Here is a 21838-nt window from a genome sequence, read left to right as displayed (position 1 = left end):
TTTTTTAAATTTCAATAACTTACTGCGGTGAAATCAACAGCAACAAATGCTTCTTCCAAACCAATAAACATTGTAATTGGCAACAATAATATCTGATAATGCTCTGAAAGTAATTTAATTGTTACTGACAAAAGTTTGCAGCCTGAAAGCCCTTTGCCTGCTTCTTGCCGATCCATTCCATATCTTTGAAAATAGAACAAAGATTTTAATTATTCTAAATGTTTAATTTAGTAAAATATCTCCAGTGCTACGCCAAAGTCTCTTAAGTGCATAGGTCCTAGGTGACTGGTGTAGTACAGACGACGATATGTGCCTATAATAGGGTTATCAACAGCGGTATCCCGACGCCGAGGTCCGGAGCGACTAGCTATTAAATGTCCCGAAAATTTCAATAGCTTCAAAATAAATTGTGAAGTACCTATGTATTATATTCACGTCATTTCGTCGGAATAAAAACGGCTCAGAAATGCAAATGAGCCGAGAAAGCTAAACAAAGGAGGTGCTTAGAAAAACTTAACTTGAAGTTTTCGACCAAACGGCGCGCGTTTTCCGCTACGGAAATATGGACTTTCCTTCTTTACCGAAAACTTAAATTTTCATTCCAGTAATTTTAGGTTTTATCTGCGGAAAAATTTCTAGTGAGCTGAATTTTAGTACACAGCTTAAAAAAGGTGTTGTAATGAAGATGTGAACACCCCAAATCTGAAATCTGAACACCCCAATCTTGAGGATGTGACCAATAGAACTATATATAAGCCGTTTATACGATTATGTTTTATGTTTTAGAAGCTTTTTTTGTTTAGATTTTTGTTTGTTTATTTGAATTGAAAAGCCTGATATGGTTAGTTAAAAAAGCTTATATCGTGAGTTCTATTAACCCCATAGCCGAGATTGAGGTGTCCAGATTTAGGAAAAATAATAGAGCATCAGCTTGTATATTTATAATTTCAAATAGTATAAATTTAGCCCATTCACATTAACTGGAAAACCCCCCAAAAATCGTATAAAGCACAAAATTAGAGTTGTCAGACCTTTGAAATCGACATTAACACGCGTATGCAAAACTGCGTACTTATATTTTGGTTATACCTCTCCTCCCAAAATTTTCTCGGCCTACTAGCAAAAAACAGCTTTTTTCTTACTTTTGACTAGTACATGGAGAGTTTCGAAATTAGATTACTTCTACAATACGATGGTGACAATAACGATTGTGGGCTCATTTTATAGGTAAATATAAGTACTACAATTCATTCTTGAAGAATTATCCAAACAAATCAAAAGTTCGTCAGATATATGAAAAAATGTCATTTTGTCCCAACCTTGCGATACAAACCCGCACTTTGACCAACTATAAAATTTTATTTAATCAACTCACGGAATTGTTTTGTATATCATTTCTTAGATAATTTTATTGTTAATAGTTCTTACCTTTGTCATTTTTTGTTAAAATGAATAACAATGGAGCTATTCAATAAAAACGATACCAATCTCTTTTCCAAGATGGCGGCTGTTCCCAACCTCCAATTATGCCAACAAATTGACTTTTATGATAAGGACAACCACCCGAACACATTCCATGAAAAAAATTTTGTCCCGCGAAAAATGCGATTTAAATTACTAATTTCCCTGGGCTATCTACAAAATATGTCTTTAAATTTTTTTTGTTTACATTATATGTATACATAAAAATAATAAGAAATTTACACAAGCTAATGAAAGAAAATATAACTACTGAAAAATAAAAAAAATTGTTTCAAAACAAACCAAACATTCATTAATATTTGTAACAAAAAACAACAAACTAATGCCCGTCAATTTTAGTTTTGAACCGTGTTAAAAAAGTGTGTTCTCAACAATGTGCACTTATTGTACAAAAAAGGGAAACATACAACATTTCCAAAAAACGTGGTTCCCCCTTTTGCATAATATTTTTTATCCCAAGGTGTACATTTTTATTTTTTTTTAGTTAATTCGTATTTACGTAATAAGATAAGTTAATAAAACTAAAAAAATTTAAGCTACTTCGATAAAAAACTCAAAAATCAAGCAAAAAAATATGTATTTTTTCGTATGTGAGTGCAATCTAGTCACCTTCTCTGCGCTCTACTCGCGAAACGGTTCATCTTACAGAAAAATGTGCTGGGCATATGTTTTAGATAGTTTCACGACCATCAATTTTTATATAACCTTTGATGACCTCCCATCAATAGGTCGCGAGATATTTGCGAAAAACTTTTCGTCACCTTTTGACCCCTATAACTCTTAACTCGGACACAATATCATTTTCGATTTTTCACATCTTCATAACAAAGCCGTCTTAAGCTGTATACCAAAATTCAGCCCAGTAGGAATTTTTCCGCAGATAAAACCTAAAATTACTGGACTATTATGTTTATTATGTAAATGTGTATGCATTAACTAGAAACTGCAAGTGTGCGAGAGAAGAATACTGAGGATATGCACCGGACTTATTTTTGATCGACAGCGGCAGAAATACTATAGCAACAAGCGACTCTACGAGGATAAGTATCTACTGCAATCGGCGAAGAAATCTGTCGGAAGCATCGTCAACCACTCCAATAAACTTTCCTATCACCCCAAGGACAACATAAATTTTAAATTAAGTTTATCCATCCATGTATTATATGTGTTTATATCTTATAACTTTGTCATTATTTAACGTTAGGCCCCATTTGAGCTCCAAAAGACTTTTTGTATAGAATTACCAGCCCGGTCCAATGTCCAATACTAAATTTTTTTCATTCAGGAATAACGTGACACTCGATACTAATTGGAAGAACCCCATATTGCATAAATATGGAAGCTTTGACCCTCAAAAGTCTATTTCAAACACGAAGAATTAAAACGTTTTCAAGCTCCTTTCCATCTATGGTGTTTTCCTGTTATCCACAAAATAAAAAGGATCAAATCGTTTGGTTATTGGAATAACGTTCTGTGAATAGCTCTGCCCGTCTGGGGTTTAAAATGCAGTTTAGTTTAGTTTAGACTAATATCTTATCAATTTTGGGAAAATATTTTTTTCTTTTCGCTTAAACGGCAAGTCCATATTTCATCCGAATAAAAAAGTAAACACGCAGTTTTATATGGGATGTGCATGTTCCAAAGGCAAGAATCTAGTCGGATAGCCGAGTTATTGTCAAAAAATCAATTTTATCCAAATGGCGAAACACGCTCATAGGAAATCTTGGTCCAAATTTTCAAGTCAAACTTTTCTAAGCCCCCCCTACGTCATATCAAATTTAGCTTTCTCGGTTCATTTCCTTTTCCAAATGTTTATGATGACTGGACTACTCTGCACATTTTTGATTTATATCAAAAAACAATGTATTATTGATAGGTTTTGGACAGTTCTGCGGTGATATCATTGCCATCTCACTCGCAAATTATAAAGAGCAACAAATTTAATTTAATTTTTATTTTTTTTTCATTCAATTCAACTTCATAAAATATACATCGTTGAATTTATAAATAGTTATAGTCTGTATACTTGTTCTGGTAGGTACAACCATTTGACTAAAATCGATGTCAAAGTGAAAGTGGGAAAAAAACATTATTTTTGAAATTCTTGATCGTACAAAGTCTTGGTTTTTTATTTTTAAACCCTTTCGTTCTAAAACACGAAAATTGACGACGAAAAAAAATTTGTTTTGCTCCTACCCGAGTAAAAATAGAAATTAAATTTTTAAAGAAAAAAATCTTGAGCGCCGCACCACCGCTGCACCACCGCCGTTTGCAGGAATTTTCGCCGCACTCACCGCCGCACCACGACTGCAGCACGTCCGCACTATTTCATTTTGTATGAAAAATTCGCCGCACCATGATACATAATTTTGGAATTTTGAAAAATAAAAAAAAACTACCGACGAAGAGGATATTCGAACCCAAGCACTTTCAATTAGAAGTCCAACGCTTAACCCACTCGACCACCAAGTCATGTTTGCATGAACTGGCAATTTGTTACTTAAGGCAAAATAACATTGAAGACGACTTAAAAATTTGTATATAAGTAAGAGAATAGAATTGTTTACATTCAAAATGAAATAGTGCAGACGTGCTGCACTCGTGGTGCGGCGGCGTTGGTACAGCGATTTTTTTTTCATATTTTTCATTTTTTCAAAATGAAACGGTGCGGACGTGCTGCAGCGGTGGTGCGGCGGTTTAGAAATTTTTGATCATAGTGCGGACGTGCTGCAGCGTAGGTGCGGCGGTCAAAAAGTGCTGCGGACGTGATGCAGCGGTGGTGCGGCGGGATTCCATTTTTACTCGGGTAAATCTAGATTTGGCGAGTAATATGAAGAAAAAATATGATTATTACTGTTTTCATGTTCAAAAAGACCTAGGTCCTGAATGAAGTAAAAGTTCACTGACGTTAGAACAGTTACAACCCATATTCAAAAGTTTTATATTGATACCTAATTACCTCTTTAATGAATCGACTCCAAAAATAATCAATAAACAAGCTATAACCATACAGCACAAAAATATGGCGGATAACATTTGTATTTTCTCCGATTCTGGTGGAATTAAATTTGGATTAATGTTAGCATCAACTCCTGGACAAAAATTTGCTCCACAAAGTTCAGCTACTCTACTTTTACTGGCAGCAGTAAAGTTTGATACAATATTATTGGATTCTCCTGCCGCCGTAAAGGACAAAACTGTAAGAACAAAACAAACAATTTATTCAAAGTAACCGTATGCATTTCAGAAAAATTCCTACTTCTTTTGTTAATAAATATAAAAATATGTATGTAATGTAATGTACATATGTATATTTAGGTATGTCCACGGTTCTTACCCGACGATGAAATGAGATTACCCCAAACTTGTGCCATCTGGTAAAACACAAAAAATAATCCAAAGAAACGGACAACATTAACGTCTTGTACGCTGTCATTTCCAACAACGCGGGTCATTGCCTCTGCAACAATGGAGAGATAAGTACACTTCGCACACCATAAAGGTCCACCCCCGAACCCAACTCCTAATGCAGCTGGGATAAATGTGTAAAAACGCGGGTAAAACTGAGCAGCTATATATGGCATGTATGCGATGAAAGATAGAGCTATTGTCCATTTACATCCAAACCATCTGAAAGAAACAAATTTTACATATCTTAAAAACAACATCATTACTCATCATGATAACAAGTTTATAGAGCTTTAAATTATGCCAGTCACATCATAATGAATTTTTGCTTTTGTTTAATTATACTTAAATACCTGTCTTATATCATATCGCACGTTGAGAAATATCACAACTTAAATGGCGATTTTGAATTAAGTCGATATTCGAGTTCGTAAGGTCAAGATTTACATACGTTCCAAATTGCAAGGCTCTATCTGCAAAACTCGCCAAAAGAAAGCAGAAGCATCGTTATCAATTTCATTTGTTTCATATTTAAACTTAGTTTTACGATTTTTACTTGCGATATATGTACTATATATTAAGTTATGCATTCGTACAAAAAAAAGTTGAGATAACATTTTTCCATGCCATTACGATGGTAGAGAATGCCAAAAAAGTGGGTCCCGGAAGTCCGTCTGTCTGTCTGTCAGTCTGTATGTCTGTCTGTATACAGCCTAAACGGATGGACCGATTAATGTCAATAACGATACTTGTCATATACCGATTTTGGTAAAGTTGAATTTTCTCAAAAACGGCTCCAACGATTCTGTTTAAAAAATTCAAGTGTTAGTTTTAAGACAAGGTCTATCTTCTAATGAAATAGAACCATAGAACCGTTTTTTTCAAATCCGATTATCTCCCAAACCACTAATTAATTTAAATATAAGCCAAAAATAAAATTTTGAAAAAAATAATTTTTGGATTTTTAAAAAAAATTTTGAATTTTTCTTTTTTTGAAAAAATCAAATTTTAGATGTTGATCAGTGATTTCTAAAAATGGCATACCAATTTTATTTTTAGACTTTTTTTCCAAAAAATTATTTATAAAACATTAGTTTTTTTAAAAAAACGACTCTAACGATTTTGAAATTTTTTTTCTAAAAATGCATCTTAATATATCAATCAAGACTCCATACTTGTTTTGGGGGGCAATTGGATTTCAGATTTTATATTATTTTTTTTTTTTTAAACGAATTTTATTTTTTTTTTAAATTTATTTTTTCTGTTTTCCAGCACCTAGAGAGGCGCCTGACCACTTAATATAAAATTATTCAGGCTAGTATATCAGAGGTGGTCGAAGCCAGGCTCGTAGCCAGGAGGAGGCTTGGTTCAAAATCTGTTGAACAATTTTGTTATAAGATAAAAACTGCCTACATACTAAATGCTTTGTCTAATAAAAACCTTAGAAAACCAACATTTGTTTTCTCATAAACCATCCCGGTTGTTGCTATCACGATTCTCAATTTCAAATTATAAAGTGTTTTGTAATGCAAAACTATTTTAGGGAAGTCAGATTGTCTTGGTTTCAGTTCCATTAGATTTGGCATCGAAAAATAACCTGAGATGATTTCCCATCTACCATAAGAATAAGAATCGTCATAGCAACTTCTGGGGATGGTTTATTGTTGCCCTTTCAAACCATATATGTTTTTTTTTAAGCGGTGGGTGGTGGTGGTGGTGTATTATAAACAGTAGACTGATTCAAAAAAAAATTTATTTTTTGTTCAAAGCATTGTTGAAAATATTGTTGGAAATGACGAAAAAAAAATACTATAAAAGTTTCAGCCCTTGTAAACATTAAGTACCGCCCCATCGCAAATTTCTATTTCCCATACGATTTGTATGGGAATGATTGTGTATTTGTGTTTAGAATTTTTTATCTTTTTAATGGTTCATCAAAAAGGCTAGAACCATAGAATACAATATTTTAAATATTTATTTAAATAAATACAATATTTCATTTTCTTGTATAAAATTGAACGCTCTACAAAATTGCATTTATAAAATTTAAAAAAAAACGGACGCGAAAAATTAATTAAAATAATTTTTAGTTGAAAAAATGAATAATTCCAATTTATTGAAGAAATCTAATATGATAGTATTAGGGGGTTGAGAGTTATATAAATGGATCTGTGAAACCAAAACACAACATAGAATACAAATATTCGAAAATTTTGCCAAATTTTTGAAACACCTAATAATTTCGTCAAAAAATCGGAACTGAGAAAAAATTATTTTTTATGTTTTAAAGTTGAAAAACTTCGAAACGCGGGGGTAAATCAAAAAAATTATTAAGAGCTTTTTTGTAGAACGGACAATTTTATAAAAGAAACTGATTTTGTCAAGTCTTTTGGATGAACCATTAAAAAGATAAAAAATTCTAAACACAAATACACAATCTTTCCCATACAAATCGTACACTGAAAAAAGTATTATTCTTAAAAACTATGAATCTCGTTCATAAACCAAAATTCATACATTTTTAAGAAAAATTCATTAAATTTAAGCACAAATTCTTAAAAAAAAATTTTAGTTTTAAGAAAGATTCATAAAATTTAAGAATCAGTTTTCATTAAAATTTTCCTATGGAAAATATTTTTATGAATTTTTTTTAAGAACGAATACGAAAATTTATGAATAAATTCATAAACTTCTAGCTCCAATTTGAAAGAATATTTTGCTGAATCATAGAATCTGGACATACTTTTTTGAATGAAATTCACTATTATTTTCCATTCAGTTGTATTTTGAGTTGAAATAATTTTTAAAATTGACTTTTTCCCTTCTAAAATTGAAAAAAAATCTATTTTCAAAATTACATTTGTAAGAAGTTCATAAATTTTGTGTTTTTAAGTATTTTTTCTTAAAATTAATGTATTTTTTCATTAATCGAAAAACAAGGAATATTTTACCGTTATCCTGTATTCGGTATTAAGAACTTATTCTTAAAATTTAAGAATCTGTTCATACTTTTTATGTTCGAAATTCATATTTTTCCAAAATTTAAGAATTAATTCATTAAATATTATGAAATATACATAAAATTAATGAAAAAATTCTTACGTTTTGAGTGTTTAAGTATATTTTCTTAAAGTCTATGTACTTTTTCATCAATCTAGAAAATAATAACTGTTGTTCTGAATCTATGCCTTAGAAAGATTTCTTTGAGGATTTAATTTAAAATCTGATATTCAAAGTGGACGGTCGTTGCCGAAACAAGTTATAAAAGTTTGTGAATAAAAGACAATTTTGTTTATAGTGTTAAGCATTTTAACCACGTAGACAATTTTAAAGAGTATAAGTACATTTCAAAAGTGTAAAATATTGTTGGTTCCTGTTGCCTCTTTCCCATATACTCAGATAAGTATAAAAACATATAATGTTAAAAATTGCTTTCTTTTATTTATTAAATATATTTGTTTTTTTTGTTAAAGGTGCATATTTTAAAATTGAAAATCGTAATTTAATATTTTTGTGAAATATGGAGGCACGTACGTAATCTTCAACTTTGGACCGGCAAAGGGGGAAAAATCAACACAAAATAAAAACCATATTAAAGGCGATTCTCAACAAATCCTGTACACTTGAAATTGTCATTGCAAACTAATATAAAACAAAACATTGAATTTAGTAAGTGTTTCATTTTATTTTATTTCTCTAAATATTTAAATTTTGTTTCAACTTAATATTATCAACATTTCTCATAGGTACCTAAATTCTTTATATTTTTATCTTTCCCCAACTTATTCAATTTTGTATTGTTTTTTTTTTCAGCTCCAGAGTCTAATGCTGCCGGTTACAATAAGGTAAGAATTAGATAATTTAACCTTCTAGCTATTTCGATTTTTTAAACCAAATACTACATATTCATTTTACTAATACAAACTTTTTTCTATCTTTCCAGATGATGCATCCATTAAAAGATGTAAAATTGAATTAAAAATTTAGTTTATAGTGTTCAATAAAACATTTTTATAACGTTTAAACTTAATAATTTATTTTATTTTTAAAAACAATTTTCATTTTTTTGTTTTAGATTTTGGGTTGTTTTCTTTTGCTGTTTGTTTGTTTGGAATACAATTTTTTAGGAACAAATTGAAGGCTTGGAATGGAAATGGTAATGTATTCTATGCATTTATATAAATAACTGCATAAATTTTAATGAAAAGTGTTTTATATTTTATGAAAACAATCAAAAAACTTTAAGAAAAATTCATAGTTTTTATGATTTTTTTCATAAAATTTAAGCAAAATTTCATTTAAATTTTTACGAAATTTATGAAAAAATCATAAAATTTTAGAAATAATCTTTAAATGTAAGAAACTTTTCTTAAAATCTAAGAAACTTTTCTTAAAATCTAAGAAACTTTTCTAAAAATCTAAGAAACTTTTCTTAAAATCTAAGAAACTTTTCTTAAAATCTAAGAAATTTTTCTTGAAATCTAAGAAACTTTTCTTAAACATGTTCAAAAATTTTCGAATTCGTTTATGAACAGAATTCTTAAAATTTAAGAACTTATTCTTAAATTTTAAGAAAGATTCATTGGCTTATGAATTTGTTCATAAAAAGATTCTTAAATTTAATGAATTTGTACATTGGCTCATTTGCCATGAATTTTTACATTAATTTAATGTACAAATTCATTAATTTTATGTACCTTTTTGGTTCAGTGTATGGGAAATAGAAATTTACGATGCGGCGGTACTTTATGTTTACATTAAGGGCTGAAACTTTTACAGTATTTTTTGTTCGTCATTTCCAACAATATTTTCAACAATGCTTTGAACAAAAAAAAAAAATTTTTTTGAATCAGTCTAATAAACAGTATTATAAACTAATGCTTAATTTTTTCCAAAATAAAATTACATTTTAATTTCTGATAAGAAAAATATGAAAAAACAAATATATGTTGTTACGAATTAAAATTTTTCTCATGTTTTACTTATTTAAGAAATAAAAATTTATTTTTTTTTGAAAAATTTTTTTGAAAAAAAAAATAAACATGTGTTACCTTCCTACTGTTTAATACAGTTTTTGTTAAAACAATTAAAGCAGAAACACAATCACGCTTTGCCGTCGATTTTGACAACTGCCAAAAGTTCAAACATACGAAATCTGTGTAACCTCCCACAATGACGCTTTTCTTACGTACGCTTTTTTGACAAACGTAAGGAAACGTAAGAAAGCGAGCAAAAGTTCAACCAGACTGAACTTTTGCTCGCTTTCTGACATTTAAGAGACATAGTTACAGTCACCCACATAATTATTGCGCCAAATGTGAAAAAAAATAAATTATTGCAAAACTATGTGTGTTTTTTAATTTCTCTATATAGATTTTGCACACAAAAATGACATCTAGATATTTTAAATCAAAACAATTTACGTATTAAAAACAAAAAAAAATAATGATGTTTCAGACTGAGTTTTATTGTTAAAAACAATATATTTTGATTGGTTTTGTTTTTATAACTATAGGATTAAAGAATAAACAAATTTCTATGCATTTTTTAAACACATTAATATCCTTTTTCATTTTACCACAATTAAATCAAGATAAAGACTTGACCCAATAATTTTGTGAGTGACTGTGTTTTTTTTTATTTGACAGCAGATTTTATGTTACAATCAGCTGTTCAAAGTCAAAGTGACAGAAGCGCGCTTTGAGGATTTCTCAACGTAACGCGATGACGCGTCTGGCAAAGCGTGATTGTGTTTCAGCTTTTACCTTCTTAAGGCTAGGCGCACACATGCGATTTTCAGTCGTTGCTACTAAAAAATCGCAGTTGCAACATAAAATTACCGTGCACACACTTGCGACTAAAATGCAAGAAAAAACATTATGTTTGGTCGAAAAAAAGTTGACCGTTTATCGATAAAAAAAAATGCATCATCTCAAGATCAAAAGAGCCAGGAGATACTCACTGTTCAAATATAATGGTCAAATGACCGCAAAGAAAACAATCACGAAATCCTTTCGTAATGAAACATTTCACACAAATGGTATCTACGATCGGATTTTATGATAAGGTGAATTCATGAAACGGTGTAAGCTCTGGTAAAAGTGGTAAAGTGATAAATGTCTCAAAATTTGGTAAAGGTTTGACAGCTTGTTTACCAGATTAGAAATAGAAATAGATTCTCTGCAATGTGTTTGTTTGTATCTTATTTTATGCCCCACGAGTACCATTATTTCACCAAAGCATTGTCTACTCATTCTATAGTACTGGGTAAATTTCTGAGGGTGTTCTCTTAAATTTTTATGAATTTTATGGAATTGTCAATTTAAATTTCCAATCGTTTATAAAAAAGAGCCTCTATACAAAAGTTTCTAGTAATATCCATTATTGTACTTAAAATAATTGTTCCAAGTGTCACACTTGCGGGCAGGTGCATTTTATTCTGTATAATATATCCTTATGTGCAGCAAAAAAAAATCGCGAAAAATAGAACCGGATCCATTTTTTTAAACTTTGCGATTATAAAATCGCAAGTCTGTGCGCTCTCATTTAAAATAATGTGTTTCATTTCTTGCGTCTAAAAAATCGAGTGGTTGAAAGCTCATGTGTGTGTGCGCATGATTTGGCCTCTTTGCGACTGCTACTTTTTAGTCGTTTCTGATTTAATCGCAAGTGTGTGCATAACTATACTGGTTAGGGTGGGTCAAAAAAATCGAAAATTTTTTTTTTGATTTGGTACTCCGAAAAATCGATTGCTAGACCCCTCTAGAATATACACACCAAATATGAGCTCTTTATATTAATGGGAAGGTCCTCCGCTTTGCAATTTTCCATTTTTACATCAAGCTTCTACTAAAAAAAAATTATTTTTTTATTAATTGACTTTTTAGCAAATTTCTTTTCATATTCTTGTAGGAAATTGAACGCTCTACAAAAAAGGCCTTATACACTTTTTTCGTTTATTTAACCGTTGAATAGATATTTGAGGTCCAAAAATCGAGAAAATCTTTAAAAATTCGTTTTTTGTTCTTAATTTTGTAACAAATTGAAAAATTATAATGATTAAACGCGCAAGACATATTCTTGTTGGAAATTGATTGCTCCACAAAAAAGGTCTTATTAACTTTTTTCATTAATCTAACCATTCTAAAGATATTCGAGGTCAAAGTTAAAAAAAAATATAAAAACATTTTATATTTTTAAAAAATTTCTAATTCACTGAAACTTCATTATTTTCAAATTAACAAGATATATTCTTGTAGGGGCTTAAATGTTCTACAAAAAATTCCTTGGAATCAAATTGATTGCTTTAACCGTTTAAAAGATATTCGTATCCAAACCAATGCTCACTGATTTCAATAGTTTTCTTATGACCCGTATGCATTGCGATTTGGATACGAATATCTTCTAAACGGTTAAAGCAATCAATTTCATTCCAAGGAATTTCTTGTAGAACGTTTAAGCCCCTACAAGAATATATCTTGCTAATTTGAAAATAATGAAGTTTCAATGAATTAGAAATTTTTTAAAAATATAAAATGTTTTTATATTTTTTTTTAACTTTGACCTCGAATATCTTTAGAATGGTTATATTAATGAAAAAAGTTAATAAGACCTTTTTTCTGGAGCAATCAATTTCCAACAAGAATATGTCTTGCGCGTTTAATCATTATAATTTTTCAATTTGTTACAAAATTAAGAACAAAAAACGAATTTTTAAAGATTTTCTCGATTTTTGGACCTCAAATATCTATTCAACGGTTAGATAAACGAAAAAAGTGTATAAGGCCTTTTTTGTAGAGCGTTCAATTTCCTACAAGAATATGAAAAGAAATTTGCTAAAAAGTCAATTAATAAAAAAATTATTTTTTTTTAGTAGAAGCTTGATGTAAAAATGGAAAATTGCAAAGCGGAGGACCTTCCCATTAATATAAAGAGCTCATATTTGGTGTGTATATTCTAGAGGGGTCTAGCAATCGATTTTTCGGAGTACCAATTAAAAAAAAAGAATTTCAATTTTTTTGACCCACCCTAATACTGGTCCATTTGTTCCATTTTAATTTGCGACAATCGTGTCGCCAAAAAAATGGGACAATTTTCAACTTTTTAATCGCGGCTATTTTTTTGAAGCATGTGTGTTTACCGACATTGAAATCCGTGTGATCCATTTTTGCGACTGAATAATCGTGCGACTAAAATCGCATGTGTGCGCCTAGCCTAAGAAATACATTTATTTTCATTTGTTCATTCATGCGCTCATTCGTTGTTTGCTCTCATGTGCAAGAAGCTTAAAGCTGTTTAAATACCTTACTTATTAATCTATTTCACCTAAACTTCACTTAACCTAATTGTTTTAAATTTTATTTATATTAATTTTAAAACTGCCTTTATTAATTGAACCAAATCTCTCTTTTTTTCGACACTTTTTTAAATGGTAAAAATGAATTCAGGGCAAATAAAGCTTTGTTCTGCCAAAATGATACCAGTTTTCCTGATTTTCTTATTTCTATCAGCTGTGAAATTCTTTCTCTCCTAAAAGGCTTCAGGAGCGCCAACTGCAATCAATTTTGGTTTTCAAACAATTAGGTATTAAAATAAATTTTTAAAAATTGAAATTTGGCACGTTGTTGTTGTTGTATTTAACATGTAAATTGCTTAGTCCCGACTGCATTTTTTGTTGTCCAGTTAAGCCCAGTCGTAATAAAAAAAACACACCTATTAAAAGAAGATTCTAAAGGAACCTTCTTCTAAATTTAATTTTTAGTCCTTTTTATAAAAAGAAAATTACGTAGAACATTATTAAAATTTGTATAGTGAAAATCATTTGGGGGGGCACGACGCACACTGGGGAAATTTGTATGGGAGTGCGGAAAAAATTAAATAAAAACTGAACCACTGAATAGATTTGGATGAAATTTTCAGGGATGACAGTTTTCGTCGTAAGAAATTATTATTATTCATTTCCGCCCACTGCCACGCCCTTTTAAAAAAATTTTTGAGAGTAATAAAGAATTCCGATTCTCAATTTACTTGTACTTATAGCATTTTTTTTTTTAAATTTTTTTGTATTATTGGAACCACCTCATCGATTTTAAATACATTAAATGGAAAAGAATAACTCAAAGTAGGTACTGTTGTCGAGGTCCACGTCCACGCAAAATAAAAAACCCAAATTATAGTTAAAAATTATTTAAAAAAAAACACTTTTTTCATTTTTTATACAAATTTTTCAAAAGTTTATTCTTTTAAGAGAGCCATTTTTTCCTCAATTAAGGGGTTAGATGATCTGTATTTTTCAATAATAATTTCAATTTAAATCTTGAGACATTCCATTAGATTTCTGCTTAGATCTTCGCATGAAATGCTTAAAATTCCCATTATTAATAAAATGTATAATAATATGACGCATAATCCCTTTTCACTCGTTTTTAATTTGAATAGTTTTCAATATATTATGTACATACATTTCAGTTACATATAACGAAAATTAATTTTTCTGAGCCAAGTTCCAAAAATCAAATGTAATTTTATTGTAGTAGATTTGTAAAAAAATGTGTAACGAATTAATTTTATTTTCTCTATTTGTCTTTTCGGATACGAATTTCAAGCTTGCAGCCAAAAAAACAAGATTTTTTACTTTGCAATTTTCTCGAAAACTAGAAGGCATAGAAACATATGAATTTCAGTGTTTGGTAAGGAATTAATTAAGGCAGTGTTCTTCATCATTCAAATTGAATTCAAATCCCCAGCCTTGTCAAAAATAGTATTGGATATGTTTTTTTTAATTTTTTTTTCAAAATTTTGACTTTGAAATCGATTATTTCAAAAACAATTCACTTAAAGAACTTAAAGAATTTAAAAGCTCAAATTAAGCCTAATAATTTGGCTTTTAAAAAAAGTATCATTTATAACTGTAAGTGTTACCATTGATTTTTAATATTTTTTGTTATTTTAAGTAATTTTTAAGAAAATGATTTTTGCGACCAAATGAAGTTTTCAATTGCCAATAAAAAACGCAGTGGCACCTGGTGGCACCCAAATTTGGCCTTCATCGAAAGGGAATTTCATAAGGAAATAGTCTCTAACTGTAGGCAAGTGTAGCTAAAATAATGTATACAAAAATATGAAAAAATCAAGCCATTTTTTTCTCTTTTCTCTAAATAATTATATAAGATAATTAATATCTTTAAAATTAATAATTTCTTCGATTAACAATAGACGATGGCTTCTTTACGGAAAAATAAAAGTGTATGAGTCGGCTCAAGCTAAAAAAAATTACACAGCTTTAATTTGAGGGTATTTTCACTTCGTTTTTTATACTTTCAACAACTTGTCCCTTTACAAAGCTCTAAAATGTAAACTACAAGTCCGATTTTAGTGATTCTTTCTGATTTTGATTCAGATTTTATTTTAGAATTTAGAAATACTATTGAAATATTCTCCGAGGAACTTTAAATTTTGGACTTTTTTTCGCAAAATCCCCAGTGTGCGACGTGCCTGGTCATAGATAAATTAGTGTGGTTACTTGATAAATAACACCTTAATAATGATGAACGTAAATGATAGGTATGCCACTCGTGTGCATACGAAACACTCACCTAATAACGGTTACTGGTAAAAATATATTGGACAATATAAGCGAACCATAAATGACCGCCAAGGTCGTTGTTCCTAATGCGGCATCTGAATTGACTGAACTTTGTAGGTTCGATGTCCCATGGAATGCAGTGAAGTGTACCATGAAAGCCAGTCCAATAATGACTACATTTTTTGTAATGCGAAAATTTTCACTTTTATCATAACGTTCTGCTATAGCTGCTTTTTGGGTACTCGATGACGTGTTTAAATCATTGGGATTGTGGTTTGATGATGCTGACTCCAACTCCACGGATGTATTGGTGGTGGTCATTTTATTCGTCACAAGAACTCTAAATGTGTGAAATAAAGCCACTAATCCCTTTGTCGCACCGTTGAAATAATGAACACACTAAAGTTTTATAAAGATGAAGATGATGTCGTCCGAAGCTGCAAAGTCATTTAAGTGGTTCTGGAATAAAAATTAAGAGAAAACGAATATTATGTTTTAAAAATAAATACCGTCAAAACATACAAAAATTAATTATAATTTTAATATAGGTAAGGTATGTAAGTGGCGATGGCGTCTCGTCAGGGTGTGCAAGGTGTGCATATCCAGTTATGTCTAATATTACAATTCCAGAACCCATAAGACCTGCATTAATAACCTACATTTATGTTCTTCCTTTCGTTTCTTAATGTACCTACCTACTATAAAAGACTACGTCTTATTTGTACTCACCTTCATTATATCTAATAAACTACTTTTTACCGACTTCCAAAAAGGAAGTTTTTTTTTTTTATGTTTGTTACCGCATAACTTTGGACTGAGTGAACCAATTTTGATAATTCTTTTTGTATTGGAAAGGTTGTGGCTGCAGTGTGGTCCCATTTCAATTTCACGTTTAGCCATAGGAACTATTTTAAAAACCATAAAACCCAGTTTTGATCCATGGAAGTCGGTTTTTTTTTTTTTTTTGCTAAAAATGATTATTCAAAGTTCCTTCCTAGAGTAGCAAATAGCGCAGTAGAGATAAACATTTCAAATGAAAAATTTAATCGTGAAATTACAGGACGGTTGAGGGGGTCACTGAAAGCTTAAAACCAGTTTTTCGGGAAAATCGAGCTTGAGCCAAGGCCGCCATTTCAAGGGAAAACAAGTTTAAGTAAGTAACTCGGCCATTTTTTGAAAAAAAAAACTATTCCCTTACTCAGCAAGAGAATAAAGCTTTTGAGTTTTTCAAATCGGTTCATTAATGCAAGAGATATGAGAAAGAGATAGCTATAAACATTGGTCATATCTCAGGCATCAATGAACCGATTTGAAAAATCCAATGACTTTATTCTCTTTCTAGACATCAATTATAATATTTACTCGTTTTGTTTAAAATGACACTTACCGATTTTGAGATAGTTCCTTTTGTTTATAAAATTTCAAGAACAAGCACTCCCATATTGCGTTGATCTTAAAATCTATACTCAAAGCGGGTATAACGTTGAAGCTGAGTAAGGGAATAGTTTTTTGAATTCAAATAAATAACAACTCGTGAACACAATTTGTATTTAACTTGTTGGTTAAATTTATTACTTGTTACACTTAATTTTATTTGATGTAACTTTTAACTTGTGTTGAATGATGTTCTCAACTAAAGGAGATATCGAATCTTAAACGATCGACTTCATATTCCATAATCAGGCCACAGAGATGGATATAATAATATACCCTATCCATCCCTGTGCCTGCCCGAGTAAAAATAGAAATTGAATTTTTAAAGAAAAAAAATCTTGAGCGCCGCACCACCGCTGCACCACCACCGCCGTTTGCAGGAATTTTCGCCGCACCCACCGCCGCACCACGACTGCAGCACGTCCGCACTATTTCATTTTGAATGAAAAATTCGGTGCACTACCGCCGCACCACGACTGTAGCACGTCTGTACTATTTCATTTTGTATGAAAAATTCGGTGCACGACTGCAGCACGTCCGCACTATTTCATTCTGCCGCACCACCGCTGCACCACTGCCGTTTGCAGGAATTTTCGCCGCACCCACCGCCGCACCACGCGTCTATTTCCACGCAAGTATTTCGAGTTCTTAAAGTTGGGATTTTTTTAGGACACTTAAATAACTTAAACTTATCACGCATCAAAATGAAGCAACGATCTTAACTTCTTTAGAACTAAATCATACGAGTTTAAGATCGTTTCAGCTTGATTTGCGAATAATATTCTTAATTTAAGGATTTTATTCCTTTTTTAAGAATGTGAATCTTGTAATAAAAATAAATTAATTTTATATTAAGAATGTCATACCTACTTAAATCAAGTATTTTGTAAAAATAAGACTGCCTTTTTTCTCTGTGTGTTATCTATATGTATATTAAAGTTAAAGTGAGCTTTAAATTTGATTACACTTGTTGGCAAAAAACAAAAAAAAAAACGAGAACAAGAAATGTGTAAGGTGATCTTAATTGACTTTAGTGTGCTGAATTCAAAACTGTTTACAGATTTATTCTATCACATCTAGTTTTTGAGCTATACTAATCACTATTTTCGCTATAAACTCAAAAAAAAATAATTTTCAATTAAGTTCTTTTTAATGTTAAGTCAAAAATATATATTTTCCCGTAATATGTTGCTTTTTTTAAGTCTAAATCAAAAGACGCAAAATGGAAATTGATTCAAAAAACCATTCATTACTTTGGAAAAAACAATCAAGATTTTGAGGTATTTATCATAATCTTCATTTATCAATATCTTCGAGAAAAAACAATAATTTTGAAAAAAATAAGTACCTTAAGGACGTTTTAATATGGCGTTTCGAGATTGCATATGTAGTTTTGCAAAAAAAAAAAAAATAACTTAACGGTGATTTAATTTGACGTCAAATGTACCCAAAAAACGCGTTTTTAACCTGTTAATATTCAAATATTTCGAAAACGTGATGTGCCAGTGAAATTTTGACTTCGGATTCGGACTCAGCACACAAAAATCCTTTGGAAAAGTAGTAGGCAGTAGATTTTATGCAAACCCGTCAGCCAAGATACTTTTTGGAAAGAATTATATTCGCATTCTCGCCAGGCGCGGATCTAGAAATTTGGTTCGGAGGGGGTCACAGCAGTGACGTAGATAGGGGGGATCAGGGGGATATATCCCCCCCATTGCAGTATAAACAGTCATGAATAAATAAGTTGAAGAAGCGCACTTTGAAAAAAACGCTATGGATTTCGAGTTCTTGATTAGATTAAAGGTTATAAATATGGTTTACCAACTTTCGTTGCCATTAAGTCGGTGTTTCAAAGAGTGAATTTAGACTTGGTCCAAGCAATGGAGCTCGCTAAAGATTTAAGGGATCAACTAAAAATTAAACGGGCAGAAGATATGGGAAAAATTAGCTGAAATCCTTGACATAAACGTTAAACATAAGAGAATAGTGAAGCGACAAAAGAATCGTTCGAACCCTTCGGTTCACAGTACAGTAAAGAATATTTTCATGTTACTGTTTTCAATCTTTTTCTCGATTTCTATGTAATGGGCCTTGGAGAAAAATGTACAAACCATGAAAACACACTAGAAGGGTTTCCGGTTCTTTTTAAGGATTCTTCGTCTGAAATAGACAAAGCAGCTAATAAATTTAATGAAACTGTTGAGTTTTACCAAAAACTAGACCACATAAAATAGAACAAAAACAATAAGATTTCCTTATAGTTTTCATCCAAGAAGGAAATATTATTTAAACAATCGGGATTTCCTAATTGTTTTACCGACTTCCAAAAAGGAGGAGTTATTCAATTCGTCTGTACTTTTTTTTTTGTGTTTTTTACCTCATAACTTTGGACCGAGTGAACCAATTTTGATAGTTCTTTTTGTAGGTATTGAAAAGCTGGTGCCTGTTCAGTGCTATTAGAAAAACCATAAAACCCAGTTTTGATCCATGGAAGTGGGTTTTGTTTTTTTAATAAAAAAAAATACGATCATGTACGGGATCACCTATTCCAACTTACTATAGAAATATTGGTCACAATTTTTGTTCTAGTGCCAAGTTGGAAAAAATATGAAATTTTTACAAAAAATTTTGAAAGATTTTGTATATGAAAATAATAAGAAATCTCTATGGAAAAACCTTATTAATTGTTGATATTAATAAGGTTTCTTCATAAAACAGTTCAATAAGGAAATCTGTTGGTATTTAGGTGGTTCTCCAATTTAAAGAGAATAAAAACAATACAAAGAAGAATTATTAAAACTTAAAAAAAAATTTGCGAACTAGATCTAATTTAAGCTTACACACAAAATTCTATCCAAAATCTAAGATCAAATGTATTTTCGAGAGGATTTTGTTTCGGAGCTTAAATTAAGCTCAATACTTAGTATCCAACTTGATTTATTTCATTAAGAAGCGTTTTTAGAAACATACATACAAAATTAAAAAATAAAATTACAATTCAAAATATAGTTGGCATGCTATTTGTTGTAATAGTAATTACACACTATTTAACGCCGTGTGTGAGTTGGGTTAAATATTTAGCCGAAGTTAAATTTTTGACAATACATTTTTGAATAAACAAAAAATTTCAGCTGTCACACATTTACCCTGCTCTGGGACCCGATCAAATTTTTTTCTTCAGAGGATAATGTATTTTTTAATGAATAATCAAAAACTGAAAATAAAGAAAGAAAATTGGGAAACTAATGCAACATCATGAGTGTGTATTAGGGAAAATCCATATTTTTCAATATATTTCACTTTAGCTGTGTTTTATTTTCCTCGTGATCCAGATCAGATCATTGTTTTTATTACCTAGCTTTACAACAAAAGCAGGATTATGTTTTGTTATTGTTTCGCAAATAAATACAGGATGTGCCCCAATTCTCACAGCTAAATAAAGCCCAAGATAAATTCTTTATTCAACAGACATAGATACAAATATAAAAAACTTATCCTAGGCTAAATACATATTAAATAAATATTAAACCAAATTAAAACTGAGATTTGAAAAAAATATCCCGTTCTCGTAAATTGATATTTAAAAAATAAATACATTTTTCCTAGGGCCAATTTTTCAATAGTCAGTTTAACAGTCAGTTAGTACTTATTCCTAAGGATAGAGAAAAAATCAATTTTTCAACAAGCAGATATAGCTTATTCCTAAGAATAAAACTATCTGCTTCTTTCAGAGACGAATAAAAATTATTCTAAGGAATAATCTCAACAAAAATATTGTGTCAGTTGTCAAAGCTGTTTTGAAAGAATTTTGAAAAAAATACAGTGGAAAACAAGAAAACAAAAACAATCATGAATAAAAATGACGTTTAATTTTAAATATTTTTGAATTTGACAATTTTTTTTTGTTATTCTGTAGAATAAATTATTCTTGATTGAAAAATTCAATGTTTTTATCTGATTGTTTATGAGCCTAATAACTTTATTCGTCGAACAGTTAACTGACTGTTTATTAGAAGATTGAAAAATTGGCTCTTAATCCAAAAAATAAATTCTTCTTTATTAAATTTTTAATTAATACAATCAAAGCTATTGTTAAAAAAAATCTGTTGAAATTATTGAGGTTGTCATTTTAAACAAAGTTAGAAGTTAATAACCGTTCTACACTGTGTGAAACTTCAAACTAGTTAAAATAAACGGAAACCACTTTGATTTAACTGTTTTTCGGAATGATTTTGCGTTGAAGACCATCATTTAAAAAATTTTTTTATTCAAAATTGAATCAACGTTGACCATACTTCATTTTACATTGCGATTGCAGTTGCATGTTTTTATAAAAATCGCAGGGACCGGTTTGGAGAAAATTACCTATATTTTTACAAAATTCTGTTCAACTGTACTAAAAGTACGAAAATAATTCTTTGCTGCCGGGAACAAAGGTATTAAGTCAAAAAAATTAATGTTCGGATTTTATTGGACTTCATTCAGTTTTTTTTTCTCTTTCGTTTGATCCTATCGCCATAGCTCTAGCGGATCTGCTTCCGTTAGAAATGATTCGGTACAAAGGGTTTAAGTCAGAAACTTTAATTTAATTTTTAAATAACAAAATTGATCCTAAGGCGTTAAGTCAAGAGGGAGACAGAAAACGAAAAACCATTTTTCTACAGTATTATATTATTCCAAAAAGAATTCTCAGAAGAATGACTCAACACCTTTGGACCAAGTTTATTTTTGAAGACTAAATGGCTCTAAAGTGTTAAGTCAAAACAAATTTTTTTTATGAACGGTCATTTTCTGGTCAATAGCGTATGTATACTAGAAAGGATCTTATACATAGATGACGTTTCTGCATCATTACTTTTTCATAATAACAATATTCAGATTTACAAAAAAAAATTGAAACTTCAATTTCATTTTTCTTTAAATCACCTT

General features: G+C 30.3%; 1 protein-coding gene across 3 annotated transcripts in view; it reads right to left on the bottom strand.

Annotated features, from left to right (window-relative positions):
- Positions 1-21838, bottom strand: part of LOC129916433 (UNC93-like protein) — a 45296-nt gene that overhangs the window by 4592 nt on the left and 18866 nt on the right. For all 3 annotated transcript variants that reach the window (XM_055996396.1, XM_055996414.1, XM_055996405.1), the window contains exons 2-5: positions 15486-15934; positions 4820-5112; positions 4442-4679; positions 24-183 (exon numbers count right to left, since the gene is read on the bottom strand). In XM_055996396.1, the coding sequence (XP_055852371.1) occupies positions 24-183; positions 4442-4679; positions 4820-5112; positions 15486-15796 (1002 nt within the window). In that variant the 5' untranslated portion in view covers positions 15797-15934. The remainder of the gene's footprint in view (positions 1-23; positions 184-4441; positions 4680-4819; positions 5113-15485; positions 15935-21838) is intronic.

Source organism: Episyrphus balteatus, chromosome 1 (assembly GCF_945859705.1).
Source record: "Episyrphus balteatus chromosome 1, idEpiBalt1.1, whole genome shotgun sequence".
Lineage (NCBI taxonomy): Eukaryota > Metazoa > Arthropoda > Insecta > Diptera > Syrphidae > Episyrphus > Episyrphus balteatus.
This window is presented reverse-complemented; position numbering and strand designations above follow the sequence as displayed.